The following is a 14388-nucleotide window of genomic DNA, read 5'->3' on the forward strand; positions in this document are numbered from 1 at the left end:
AAGTGTGTCCACTCACCTTCAACCACCAGCCAGGCACTGGAGGCATGGAGCCCAGTGTTCAGCGAGTAGAGGCCCATGTCTGAGCTACTGGCCCCCTTCACAACCAGTCGGTGGGTTAGCCCATCAGGGGACACAAATACTTCATATTTGTCACTGAGCCGCAGTGGTCGGTGCTGGAAATGCCAGGTCGCACTGGGACAGGGATTGGAGAGGGTACATTCAAAGACTGCATCACCCCGTTCCTCACAGCGGGTCTCTGCCAATGGGACCACCACTCTGGGGGGGATGGCTGCCATAGAAACAGGAAAGAGGAGGTGTATCAGCTTTGTAATGTGACACGGGGGCTGTCTGAGCACTGGAGTTAGGAATTAAGAAACCTAGTCCAGAGCAGTTTGTCACAATCTTCCTGTCACCTTGGATAGGTCATCTCCTTACCCAGTTTCTATAGCCACCATTAGTAAGAACTGAAAGCATTGGTACCCTCACACACACATAAAATGTAGGGTTGTAATCATATTATGATCGCTGAGAGAACTTAAATTCTCTTTTTACAAACAAGGAGATGGAGGCTTAAGAAATTAAAAAATCTAGGTGTAGCAGTGTATATAAATTGATAATCCCAGCTTCTGAGGAGGTCAAGGAGGGACAGTTACAAGTTCAAGGCCAGCTTGTAGCACAGTGTGTTTGCGACCAGCCTGGACAGCTTTAGAGAGAGCATTTCTCAAAATAAAATAAAGAACTGGGAGACCGGTATTTGCCTAGAATGAGCTAGGCCTTGGGTATAAAAAAAACAACAATGACTTGTCTCATTCTGGCAGCTAAGAGGTGTTCCACTCCCAAGGCCATGATCCACTGCCCTTGACACATTGTTTCTGGGCTTTCAAAGCCAATCCTAGTACCCTAGGCCTGCTGGGTGACCTTTCCCTTCCTGTTCTTCAGGCTTGGTTCAACCTTGTTCTTTATGACCGTTCTTCCTCTAGGTCTCTCCTTGTCCTCCTAAGAGGCTCCTGGTCAGGTGCTCTATAGCTGGTGTAGAAACAGGAGCCTGTGGATACAGGACAGAGTTCAAAGAGGGGCACAAGAAGGGAAGTAACACAAGAAGCAGGACTAGAAGAAGCCTGGGCTGCGTGGGCCTGTCTGGCCCAGGTGGAAATTCTTGCTTGGGAATTGTGGGAGAGATGGACATTTATCAGAAGGGGTGATGTAGCAAAAGGGCATAGTCTGGGTCTGATCTGAAATAATTGCCACAGAAGGCCTGTGGGCAGAGGCATGTCATATATGACTGTGTCCCTCAATCACTCTGTAGAGTCCAGCTGGGTACCAACAGGAGGATCTGGGTGTATCCCTCTTCCTAGTTGTCTTTTGCAATGCAGCCTGTGGCATGTATCCCACTCCATAACACAGCATGGACCCCCTCCCCTCCCCTCTGCAGACCTCTGGGATGAAGAATACTCACTTCTGGATTCTAGCTCTGTAGAGAAGACCACAGCATCCTCCACCATGACCTGGTAAAGGCCAGCATCCTCAGGCCGCAGGTCCTGGATCTGGAAGTGGTAGCGCTTCCCCAGCCGTCTCAGACAGTGCTTGGTCTGGTTATCAACACCGTAGGGAATCATCTCACCATCCTGAATCCAGGAAAGGATGGTTCAGGGCCTCAGTGGGTCCAAAGAGCCTCCTATCCTAGCCTCAATCTGGTTACTGGCCCAGGTCAAAGACAACATGATCCTAGAACCATAAAAGATGTGGGGTTGTAGGACCAGGGCAGAGAGCAGAGCGTGGATGTGGAGGGATGGGTCATGAGGTAGCTGGAAATATACGTTCTAAGGATGTCCAGCCACTTCCCATGAGTGGAAAACTATGCCCTATATGCAGAGACATCTGAGATTGCTGATACAAGTTGTGCTTGGAAGAGAGTTGTTACACAGACCTCTGTGTTAGCAGGAGAGGTCATGCTATGAGCTCATTCAATCATCCAGGAAAATGTTCAGAGAATGTCTCCAGGGATGCACAAAATGTAGTCATTTATACATACACTCATCCTTGCTAAGCCATATATAGATTTGCTACTTGCAAAGAATTGACAATCGCTAACACTTATCAGCTGCCCGCTGTGTGCCAGACACTATTTCAGGTACCTGAGATATTACGATAAACAAGGATTCCTGCCCTGAGGAAGCTAAAACCCCATAGGAGAGAAAGAAAAATAATAAGCAGCATAAGTAAGTAATTAATTTGTATATGGAAAAATAAAACTAAGAAGAACAAAGCGGGATAAGGGGGTGATGGGCTCAGAAGCACCAGGGTGAAGCGGGGAGCTCAGCAGAAGCACTTGGGTGAGATGAGAGAATTAACCACATGGCTGTCAGAGATGAACATGCTAGGCACATGAGCAGCTATAGAGAACAGGCATAAGGCCAAGGAGCAAGACCAGGGCAGCAAGGAAGAAGAGAGACAGGTGGGAGGAGCCAGGTCCCAGGATCAGACAAGCATGCACAGTGTCATTTGGGCATTGCAGTATTCTATGAGGTAGCTCTTCTGATCCTTTATTTCAAAAATTAGGAAGCTGAGGCCCGGGACTAATGTCTAGCTTAAGGCGGTGGAGACAGGGTGAGTCCGGCTGCAGAAGGGATGCATTTTTGCATCCCCCAATCCCACATACCCATCCTGACTGCACATGGTTGGCATGTACTCAGAACTCTGTCCCTACCCTATTCTGGCATTAGAGTCTATATAGAGTGACAGATCTGCCTCAAATGCTTACCACGTGGGTGTTCTAGATGATTCCATGGGACCCACCACTTCCCTCCCAGGACCCACAGCCCCTGTCAGGGCCTCGAGCCTTACCTTGTACAAGTAAATCTTGCTCTCGAGGTTCTTGAGATCCAGCTCCAGGTCAAACGTAGCGACCCCTTCCTTGGTGACCTTGATGTGTCTCAAGTTGGCAATGGCACTGACATACTACAGGGCAGACAAACCCGTTAGAAGAGAGCAGGATCTGGTCTCAGCCCTGGCCTACAATGTCCCTGAAGAGCAGGAATTTATGGAGGTCTCAAGTGAGGATACTTAAACCCTCAAGGAGTAAAATTCAACGAAGGTGAGGGAGGAAACCAAGAGAGAGCTCTGGGTGTCCATTCATCTGTTCCTCCTGCTGATAAACATTAGGAGGACATTACTAGACAAAACTGTGTGCTAAGGTGGGCTGGAGAGATGGCTCATCAGTTAAGAACACTGACTTTCTTCCAGAGGTCCTGAGTCCAATCCCCAGTGACCACATGGTGGTTCATAACCATCTATAATAAGATCTGGTGTCCTCTTCTAGTGCGTCTGAAGACAGCTACAGAGTCTTCAGCTACTCATATACATAAAATAAATAAATAATTCTTACAAACTAAATTGTATGCTAGGCCCTGTGTTGATGCAGGTAAGAACAGTCGAAAGAAATCTTAAGGCCCTTGATTAAAAAAAGCTACTTCCAGAATAATAAAAACTAGTTGCTTTTCAACTCCAGAAGGAAAAAAAAATAGACTTATGTCAAGTTAGACACAAGAAGGAACTTCCTATGTAGGTTATAAGATGCTGGATCAGAGTACTAGAAATAAAGTCCCACATCTGGCAATGATAACAAGGATGACAAGGATGACAGGGGACAATCATCAGGCCCTTACCATGTGTTAGGAGCTGGGCTTGTTGCTGTAAACACATCCTCTTACTTATTCTCTCAGCCCTACAAGTCAGATTGTGCTAGAGTCCTTGTTTTACATACGAGGAAATCAAGACACGGAAGCCCTATCTTTTCTAAAGTTCAGAGTTCAATAAGCATCAGACCAAGGTATCAAAACCCAGAGCAAGCTTAGAAGGCTGGATCCTTAGCAGGACCTCTTGGTGGGGCTCAATGGAGGTAGACTGTCTACTGTATTAGGTTCTCCAGAGCCAGCTCCAAGTATGAGGTTCTTCCAGACCTTGTGCTCCAGGTAGGGGTTGGGGGCAGGGCCAGAATACCTGGGCCATTCTGTCCTCCTGTTCCTTTTTCATCTCCTGCAACTTGCGCAGCATGCCCCGGAAGTCGACGATACCATACTGCATACAGATCTTCTCGTAGTCCTTACGGTCTGCAGTCACCAAAAGCTGCCACACCTGCTCAGACTCCATCTTTTTTTCAGGGGTTGGGGGTGGGGCCCTGGGGATCAAGGCAAGTGGGTCAGAGGCCAGGAGGTCAGAAGTGTCCAGGTATTGACCTGCTGATCCTGGCAATCGGAGTGGTGTAGGGAAGCTTCACTCTGAGTACTTCAAGGGCAGGCACAGAGACTGAAATCTCTGGCATGGACCACTATCTCAAGTGGAAGAAGAGAGTGGATGAGGCAAGCCTTACCCTGTGGCATCAGCTTGTAGGAGACTTTGGGCTCCTAAAAATTGGTGGTGTTGATTTCTGGTTAAGAGGTCTTTGAGTAGAAGTAAAGTTAAAATTGAATTGTTTGGTTGCTTTAAACCATATATTTTTTTTTAAAAAAAGTGGGCCCTTCCATTTTGTAAATAAGACTGGGGGTGGCGGGGGCGGGGGAGGGGGGGAGAAGGAAGAAGACTAACTCAAGGCTACAGAGATTTAAAGTGGCCAGATCCAGGATATGCAGTTCTGTGCTCTTCTGCCCTCCTGTCCACTGATGGCAGTCTAGCTCCTTTCTTATATCAGAAGTGGAGAGTGAGTGAGCCCAGCTTCCTTATGGAAGGAGTTGAAGTGGGAACCATATGAGCTTCCAAAATCCTCCAAACAGTCCCAGACCCACCGTTTTTTCAGCATCTTCCGAAAGTCCATCAGCTCCTTCCTGAGGTCTAGAAAATAAAGAATAAGTCTTGAATCCTAGGTGGGATGTCTAGGATCCAAAGAAAGGCTATGTGTCAGGGGTGATAATCAATGTTTTTATTTTTTATTTTCTGTTAATGCCCACAAGTTTATGCATGTGTATGTGGCTATATCAGATGGGAAGCAACATGCAAAGGTCCCCAGAGGGGTGTTCCAGCCACTCTACCTACCCTCCTGAGGTTCCTTTTGCCTTTTTCGGTTCTTCCGAAAACCCACTGGACCATCCAAGGAAGAGAGGAGAGAGGTGGTGCAGACAGACAGGGAAAAAAGCAAGACACTTGGATGGTCTTCCTGGGAAAAGGACCCAGCCCCAGAGCCCTGCCCGCCCACTGATTCTAAGGCACATTACAGCAAAAGGAAGAGATGAGGGTGGGGACTTCCATGAGCTTTGACACCTCAAAGCTCCACCATTAGCATCATTTCATGAGGGGGAGACTCACTCGCGTGGCTACAGGGAAATTGACAGGAATAAAGGAAGCAACCACAGCAAACTCAGGGCATCCAAAGAGCATCTGAGAGTTGCCAGCACAGAGGATGGGACCCAAACTGCCAAATACATCAGACTCTGTTCTTTTCACTGTTCCCACAGACATTCTTTGTCATCTGCTTCCAGTGGAGGGTCTAGGGGCACCCAGTACACAATCTCCCCTTGCAAGCCACAGCTATCATGTGACAGAGTTCTAGCCAATGACATGTTAGCAAAAAGCTCCCAGTTTTTGAGTCTTAAACTTTTGCTGTTTATGAGAGAGGCAGGTGCACTTGGGCCTTCCCTTTCCCTCTCTTCTTGCTTGAGTGTGGAATAAGCTTGGATCTTCAGTGATCAGTCAGCCTGCTAAGGATGGCAGAGCAGAGAGGCAAGAACTTGATCGCCTATGACAGCCCAGAGCTGTTACTGAACCCTGGACTCCAATCTCAGAATTTCTTACTATGAAATAATTTTAGTATCGTTATTTCTTGAACTTCTTTTATGATTTTTTTTTGAATTCTTAGAGACAAGATGAATGTCAACGTACTTGAGAGACTAGGCTTGCTTTCTCTAGAGGTATCAACCTTTCCATTATCACAACTCAAAACTTTAAGAATCTTCAAACACCATGCAAACCAAACCAAGCATGTCTGAGATAGGATTTAGTCTTTGTGTTACTGGTTTGTCCCCTCTGACATAGACCTACACAAAATAGCTCTTCTAGAGTGGGACAACTGAGATCCAGGTAGGAAAAGAGACTAACTTTGTAGAAGATGCAGGACTAGGAACCAACATCTGGATCCTGGCCCCATTCAGAGCATCTGCCACAGAGTGTGGCTGAAGGTGTGCCTTTTAGGCACATGCAAGCCGAGGGCCTCTGGGTGGAACCAAAGCTCCTGCAGGAGATGGGGAAACCATAGCAACAGACTCTGGGTCCTCTCTCCCCTCCTGCCACCCTGTGGTTCCTCTGAGAGTGTTCTCTGTAGAAAGCTGGTGCTGATGGGACAAACTCACCTTCAATGACCGTAAGCCTCACTGAGCATGTGGCTTCTCCATAGGCATTTAGTGCAGTGCAGCGGTACAGATCCGAATCCTCTCCAGTCAGCTTGTTGATCTGTGGAGAGGCCGAGGGCAGGGGAAGGGAGCTAGCACTTACTGCACGTACTCCATGTGCTACACACCATTGTGTGTTAGAAGTACGAGGATGTACAAACATGGCTTTTTCCCCTTTGAATCTCAGTCTTTATCAAGAAATACAGACATCAAAACAAACTATGGATTCCGACAGAGGGCAGATGTTCTTGCCATCAAGGCAATATGGGCTGTACAAAGAGCTTGCCCTGGGGCGAATCAAGTGAAGCCGGCACTGAAGAGGATCTCTGCCATGCATTATTAGCTATGGGACCTTGGGCAAGTCCCCTATTCTCTGTGGATTTTGATTTCTTCGTCACTTGTAAGATGGGGATAAGAATATCTTACAAAGTAGAGAGTGGTCAGGATTAACTCATGTCCTCTGGCATGAATGATTAGTTCAGGGCCCGACACTTGTCAGTGTTCCACTGTTATTGTCTAGAATATTACTAATATTAACCACAATTGCTTAAGGGTGCAGATGCTATTTGACTGGTGGTAAGGTGCATTCCAGAACACCTCCTTTAAGCTGAAGATATTACCAATTGAAAATGTATTTAGTACAGCTAGCCTACTAAATTTTGCCCTAGCCTTGCCTACTTTAATATGAGATAGCACATCCAAGAGCCTGCAGTTGGGCAAGATAGCTAAGTCCATTTTATAAAGGAGAGTTAAGTACCTCATGTAAGTCAGTAAACACAACATGCTACAGAGATATCCTCTGACCGATGGAGGCTTCGGGGAGCTGCCATTGCTCAGAGTGGCTCACACATACATATTTCTAACCCATGGAAAGATCAAACTGAAAATTTGAAAACTCGATGTGTAGTTTCTATTCAGTGCACATAGTTTTTCTACCAACACAAGATCAAAAACTACAAGTGGGACCACGGTAAGTCAAGAGCTGTCTGTACTCAGTTTAAGGTGACACACTGACCAGTGGGCCTCAACCTTTCTAGTGCTGTGACCCTTTAATCTCTACCCTCATGTTGTGGTGACCCCCCCATCACAACATTTTTCTTGCTACTTTATAACTATAATTTTTCTACTGATATGCATTATAATGTAATGATATGATGTACAGAATATCTGATATGTGACCTCTGTGAGAGGGTTGGTTGACCCTCAAAGGGGTCACACTCACAGGTTTAGAACCACTAACTAGACCCTTTCCATGAACTTTTAATCTTTATAATTCTTTAACGTGTATACTATAATTATGCTATCCCATAGGTGAAGAAATTGAGACAGTAAGAGGCAAGTAACCAGCTTTCCAAAGCCAAAGCTGTAGGCCTGGGACTGTGGTCCAGTATGGTCCAGGTGGTCTCCTGATTATTAGGGAGATGACAACAAATCCATCTGGGCTTCTCCTGGCTCAGGAGACCTTGAATGACGGGTTGAGGATGAATAGTCCCAACTGTGGGAATATCTCTTCTTCACCAGGGGACCAGAGCCATTAAGAATTTTAGGGACTGGGAAGAGAGCCGTGAACCATGGGTAGAAACAGCTGCAGGGCTCACCTGAAGCACGTGCTCCTCTCTACCGGGAGCAGAGGATATCTGGTACTTGGCGGAGTTGCTGAGGTCTCCTTTGCTGCTCTGCCAGTGCACTTCAGGTCTGGGTTCCCCACAGACCACCGCCCGAAAGATGGCGTTTTTCCCTGTGGCAGGGAAGAAGCAACATAGGGGTAGAGAGGTAACATATGTTATTTGGATTTAAACTTACATCACCCTGCCTGCTGTAGGCATCCCAGCTCTCTATTCCAAAAGAAGTTCCTGACTTTGATCCCCTTACTCGCGATTCATAATGTCAGATGGAAACCATACTTTCCAGGTACCCAGAAGCAGTTGCTGGCCTGACTTCCATCATGCAGAGGCCTGGTGTCCCCAAGAGAAAGATGTGGCTGGGTGGTCTGTGGTGGTGGTGGTCGAGGGGGCAGTAAGCAGGGATGGAGTAGGAGTCGGATTTCTTCAGGAGTGTGTATGTGTGTGTGTGTGTGTGTGTGTGTGTGTGCATGTGTGCATGTGTGCATGTGTTAGGAGGCTAAGGGCTCTCCCAAACCAAGGAAGTGCATGACATTTTATGAGTTTGATTCCCCCTATCTAGGAGGATGGGCAACACAATCTTAGAAAGTAATGGCTTGTACGCGAAGGAGCTGGTGCCAGGACGTAGGACTCCAGCTCGGAGAAGACCTACAGTTCCATGCAAGGCAAATGGAGTGGGAGTTATTTCACCCTCACAGAGCCAGGCAACCTCCTGCCAGAAACATCTCAGCAGAAGAGCCTGAAGATCCCAGGGCCCTCCCTTCTGTCTTGTGACCTTGTTTCAGATCTAGAAAAGTATACTATGGTAACATTATTTTTCTTATGGTAGAATGTTGTTTTTAAAACTTACAGCAGAGATAACTGCTAGGGAAGGAACACCAATTCCAAGTGGGTCCCTGTGGCCTTTTACAATGGTGCTCCTGAACTTAGACTGGCCAGTGGGCCACTAGACATGTGGCCCTTTAGGGCAAGGTTGGAAGAAATGTAGTGCGTGCGTGTGTGTGTGTGTGTGTCTGTGTGTGTGTGTGTGTGTGTGTGTGTGTCTGTGTGTGTGTGTGTGTGTGTCTGTGAGACAGAGAGAGAGAGAGAGAGAGAGAGAGAGAGAGAGAGAGAGAGTGCAGAGGTCATGCATCTTCCTTGTTCATGTTCCATTTTTTTTAAAAAAAATGTTTTTCCTTCACCTTTATTTTACCCATATGGGTGCTTGTCTTAATGTTTGTCTGAGTATCATTTGTGCATGATGCCCTCAGAGGCCAGAGGAGGGCATTGGATCCTCTCTAGACCCGGAGCTACAAGCAGTATGAGCGGCGACTTGGGTTCTGGGAACCAAATCCGGGTCCTCTGGAAGAACAGCCATCTTCACCACTGAGCCATCTTTCCAGCCCCCTCCACTAATTTTTTGAGACAGGGTCTCAAGATCTGAAACTCATTTAACTAGACAGGTTGTCCAACAAGGCCCCAGGGCCCTGCTAATTCTTTCTCCCCCATGTGCAGACTGTGTGTACCCCAGTGCCCAGCTTTTTGTGTAGATACCAGGAAACCAAGCTTAGCTCCTCAAACTTACAGAGTAGACACTTTCCTGGCAGCCAGGGAGAAGAGAGTTTTTAGCCTCTTCCTGTAGAATACATTGAGACAAGGGGAGGAGAGAAAAGAACCTGGGATTCTGATTCCCCACTTAGTATTGGCCAGCCCTTGTTCCCTGCATCAGCACAGCATGGACTGTCTTCACTCCTTTTCCCCACAGTCTCCTCAGGCTCCTGTCCCTCCTAGGTATCCAGGCAGACAGACAGATGCCACTTGAATATAGGCAGGCTAGATATATAGGTGATGGACATAGGAGGGACTGGGTACCCAGAAAGGTTAGGTGGCCAAGCCTTGTGCTTTCTGGAGAGTTAAGAGAGCAGGAGCCACGACTCCCTCAGCAGCATCCAATGGGGCCTCACCCTCTGGTAGAGCCAAGGTAACAGGCTTCTGCTTGAAATCTGGTGTGCTGCAGCCTTCTGGGATCTCGTCCACCAGCTGCCTGATGCTCACTCCTGGGATGGAGGACTTCTTAGGGGGCTTTGCTGGAGAAAGTGGGAGGAGTTTACCTTGACCTCCCTCCCATTCAATCAGAGACCCTAGTCCCTAGTTTCTCTAGAAGTCAAGGTCAGCTTGTCCTGCCCACCCGCTATCTGTAAACAGCTTTAAGCTTTAAGACTTTAAGCTTTAGTGAAATGTGGTGGTTCCTCTCTAGTTTGTGTGCCCCAGGAAGATGCTGGGTGTGTCGCTAGAGAAAGGAGGGTAGAAAAGGGCCATTCTTCAGGAAGCAGGAGTTCAGTTCCTGTGGAGGCTTGGTAAAGCAGAGCAGACTCCAAAGCCCACACTGAAAAAGCAGAGATGGTGTGTTCCCAAAGAGCTCTGGGCTCTACCTCCTCCCTGCTTTCTGGCCACATGAGGAGCCACAATGTGGGTGGATGGGACAGTTAGTTCTCTTACCAGCCATAGTCCCAGCTTCTCTGTGCTCCTCTGAGTGGAAACCGATCTCCTGAGGGCGACAGATGAATTGTTTACGATAGCCCGGGTTGCTATCACTCCATCCTTCCCGTGACACCAGAAACACCAGCCATGATCTAAGGTGAATGTTGGGGGATGGGCAGGTGGTGCCCCTAAGAAGTTGTCTAACCCCTAAAATGAAAATGATTTGTTTCCTTCTATTCCCTGGAGTAGCTCCACTAGGCCAGTTTCTCAGGGAAGGAGTAGGCTCTGCCCAGTTCCTGAGGAAAGAAAGCCATGCTGCCTGACCTGTTAATCTATTACTCGCCTGGCTTCCTGGTGGGACCCTATCACCAGTCAGAGAGTCAGACCAAACTTCAGGAATCTCGTTCAGCAGTAGTGACTTCCCACATTTGGAATGCAAATTCTCCAGTGATCTCTTAGCTTTTTCTACTGGGGCCCAGGAGTCTTCTCCCTCTATCCTTAACCAGTGTGGAATCCTTCAGGAATAGGATAGGTTTGGGATTGGATGAAAGCCATGAATGAGTTAAAGGGAGACTTGTAAGAATCCTCCAGCAGTCCCACCTAACACCTGAGAGGTTGAAGCACTGCCAGGCGGTTCCATTTGGAGGCGCTATACTTGCTGCCCCCAAAACTCGGTCATTGATATTGAATCACACATGACAGCAAATTCAGTGCTTTCTTGAACAGCTTCCCGCTCACTGGCACTTCTGGCCCTCTCTGCAGCCTAGTCATGCCCCCCTGTGTGCTGGAATGTCACCGTGTGCCAACTGCGTTCTGGAGCGGTCACAAGCACCACAGGAGACACAGACAGTGCGTGAAAGGAGTCACAAGGGTGGACAGGAGAGAAGACACTCCAATGAGCAAGGGGGTGGGTACCCCAAGATCTTCATTCTTCCCTCTCTCAGGTCAGTATTGGATAGACAGAAGCACCCAGGCACCCAGCCACACGAGGTTAGCACAGCAGAGCCGCCATCACCATGGACTCTAGTAGATCGTGTGGCTATTTGCCACATCAAGTAATCCAGATACCAGTCCCTTACCTTCGCCTCCTGCGGGTCCTCCAGTTAAGAACCAACGATGTAGGAGCCTGCGATGCTCAAGGGTCCTTAGTCATGCTGCTTCAGGAATACTCTGGAAGAAGAACAAATCCAAAGACTAATGAGGGAGAGGCATGCCTGGCGAGAGAACAGAGGGATGAGGCATGTAGGCTTAATTAGGAGGAATGGGAAAGGAGTTAATTCTTTCCTTCATGATTTATTCCCACATCTGGGAAGACCCCTAACTCTTCTCAAAAGCACTCACTTCAGCCTACCTCAACCAGACTCTGAGTTCGGGATCTCAGGGTGTGACTCCCCTTAATTCTTCCCAGGACCCAGAGTTCTCACCCGCTGTCCCAGAAGCTGTTCCATTCTGACAGCTTAGGTCCCTGATACCTTCAAATCCTCAACAGAAAGGAATAATGAAACAAGATTCCTCTCAACTGCTTTGGCCTTGACGTCGATACTCTGAACTGCTAGTAAGATTTTTAACTTAGTTGTCGCATAACATTCTCTACCAGGCAGTGCCTGGAAAATCAGAGCCAGGGTGGATCCACTTGGACAGGACCCACTGAAATTCCCTCCTCCAAGATACTCCAAAGATACTGGGGTTCCCTAGAAGTTTCAGAAATGCACTACAGCTTGTGATCAGTCAGCCGGATATCCGTGGGGCTCATCTGACACCCATTGTCTGCTCTTTCCTGCTCAGAAAAGCTAAAGCACAGCCCAGAACCTCTCTCCCTGATTGTCCCAGACCAGGTGGACAGCCAGGTACACAGTGTAACTCACCTGCATGGCCCACCAGCTTCCAGCCTCCTTCTTGGTTTCCAGCTGCTGCTGGCTGCCAGGGACTCAGAGCCGGAGCCGTCTGGTCTGGCGGCAGAGCTGGAACAGATGTAGGTCACTGCAGACGCCTTGCTTGCTCTCTCTGCCCCTCCCACTCACCCCACCTACTCGTGCTCCTCCTGTGGCCCAGGCTTGGCAGGGGAAGGCCCCCAGGGCTAAGGGACCAGTTGGGGAGAAGGCCAGATATGGAAGGGTCCTGAGGCATCTACTGGTCCAGCTCATGTTTTGCAGAGTCTTAAGCTCTTTACCCGACCAGCTGAGGGTACATTTGCTCTCTGATGCCTCATTTATTTGATCCCTTTGAGTGAGGGTGTTCTCATCACTGCTCAGCCTCAGTTCTGCTAAGCTCATCCCTTGGGACCCTTGACACAGTAAGTCACACTGATACATAAAGCCACTGTCCTTTTGATAACTGTATCCCATTGAGGTACCAAACAGTCAACAAACTTTGAGATTGAGTCATAAGACCCGGGGAGACTGAAGTGTGGAGCTCAAAGGCTAAGCCCCAGACTCAGGTACTGTTAGGCCCTGGGTATACACGTTTAAGCAAACAACGAGTCTTCCACTCATGAAGTTTAATAGGAGAGAAAGATGGTGACCAGTTACAAACTGAACAGTCTGTAAAAGAACCAAGAGCAAACCAAGGATGCCTAAAGGTAGGAAGGCACGAAAGGCAGCCCCAGGTCAGTCTGGACAGGTAGGGTCTAGAAGCCACTCTAGGATTCTAGCTTACCTGAAAAGGACTGTTGAGTTATGACAGAATCCAGCTTGAGTTTGACAAAAACGCTCACTCTGGCTGCATGGAGAAGGAACGGGAGGAAAATAGATGATAGATAGTTCTCAGGGGGGAAGTTCCATAGGCCCCTGGCATTCCAGCTTATGGTAAAAGGTGGAGAGGAGGCCATGAACAGGAGAGAATCCTTGGCATTTCAGATTCTCTACTGGTCCCCAGGGAGATAATGAGCTCTTCTCTGAGGCCTAGAGATGGCCTTGAGTTGTTTTCACTACAGACTCACCTCTATCTTCCATGTTTTAAGAGGAGCCATGTTAAGGATGTTTCAGCTCTGTGTACCCCATTACATTTCGATCCTTTTCATTGCAGCAAGATAGGAAGTTTAGGTCTTCAAGAAACAACATGAGTCAAGTCATCTCCCTGACCTTACATCCTATTCTCAAGTATGATATGCAGAAACATTTAGTAGGCTGTGTAAGAGTGAGACCCTCCAACTCTGCAGGAGGCCCTGCGCAAGACATTGATCGCGTTCCCTGTCGCTGGCAGCCAGAAAGAAAAGGATGGAGTACCAGCCTCTCCTGGACTCTTCCAGTTATCACTCAAGACAACAGATCTAGGGTTGTGAGTTTTCTTTCCCAGTGACTTTCCTATACACAGATGTCATTGGTGACCTTTCCCACTATTGCTGGTGGCACACTACCTGATTATGTGTGTGTGTGTGTGTGTGTGTGTGTGTGTGTGTGTGTGTGTGTGTGTGTATGTATCCATCCCAAGTCTTTGCCTTCATTGAGTATAGAATAAGGTAGAGGGTTTGCATGCGCTCTCCACTATTCCTCTAAGTTAAAGCAGTCCTGTCTCCACAAGACAGAAGCTGCATGGTAACTTATTATGTGGTAAGCAACAAGAGGTCCAGGCACCATAAGGGCTCCCTTTTGGGGCACCTTAACCCCCATAGGATAGAATTGATGATAGGGTCTCTGACACACCAGTGTTAACATGCAATGATCCTGTCATTTTGGGGTGAATTTCACAGACTTGAAATACCATGTAACTTGGAGAGTTTAAATTGACTCATGGGTTGTCATGGCTCTATGCTATGGTATAAATGCCTTTGCTCAGCTCACTGAGCCAACCCAGGGTGCTCCATATTCTCCTCTCACCCTCGTGGGTCCAAGGAGAGGGGTTTTTAAAAATCATAGTTCTAATTAAAGTTTGAAAGCACAAACCCCCCCTCTCGTGTACACACACACACACACACACACACACACACACGA

The 14388-nt window shown here is 47.9% G+C and overlaps 1 protein-coding gene across 10 annotated transcripts in view; it reads right to left on the minus strand.

Annotated features, from left to right (window-relative positions):
* The window catches only part of Igfn1 (immunoglobulin-like and fibronectin type III domain containing 1), an 87721-nt gene that overhangs the window by 18685 nt on the left and 54648 nt on the right, over window positions 1-14388 (minus strand). For 7 of the 10 annotated variants that reach the window (XR_001784087.1, XR_001784086.1, XR_387162.3 and 4 more), the window contains 13 exons: window positions 13115-13177; window positions 12325-12420; window positions 11539-11629; window positions 10478-10526; window positions 9943-10065; window positions 7976-8115; window positions 6339-6438; window positions 5029-5073; window positions 4782-4827; window positions 4000-4177; window positions 2845-2958; window positions 1457-1625; window positions 17-289 (listed from right to left, as the gene is read on the minus strand). Coding sequence is in view for 7 of the 10 variants with exons in the window: in XM_017319938.1 (XP_017175427.1) it covers window positions 17-289; window positions 1457-1625; window positions 2845-2958; window positions 4000-4177; window positions 4782-4827; window positions 5029-5073; window positions 6339-6438; window positions 7976-8115; window positions 9943-10065; window positions 10478-10484 (1195 nt within the window). In the remaining 3 variants the exon portion in view is untranslated. Of the gene's footprint in view, window positions 1-16; window positions 290-1456; window positions 1626-2844; window positions 2959-3999; window positions 4178-4781; window positions 4828-5028; window positions 5074-6338; window positions 6439-7975; window positions 8116-9942; window positions 10066-10477; window positions 10612-11538; window positions 11630-12324; window positions 12421-13114; window positions 13178-14388 lie in introns of all 10 variants that reach the window. The other 3 variants (XM_017319940.1, XM_017319943.1, NM_177642.3) reach the window with 3 other exon arrangements.

Source organism: Mus musculus, chromosome 1 (genome assembly GCF_000001635.26).
Source record: "Mus musculus strain C57BL/6J chromosome 1, GRCm38.p6 C57BL/6J".
NCBI classification, from domain to species: domain Eukaryota; kingdom Metazoa; phylum Chordata; class Mammalia; order Rodentia; family Muridae; genus Mus; species Mus musculus.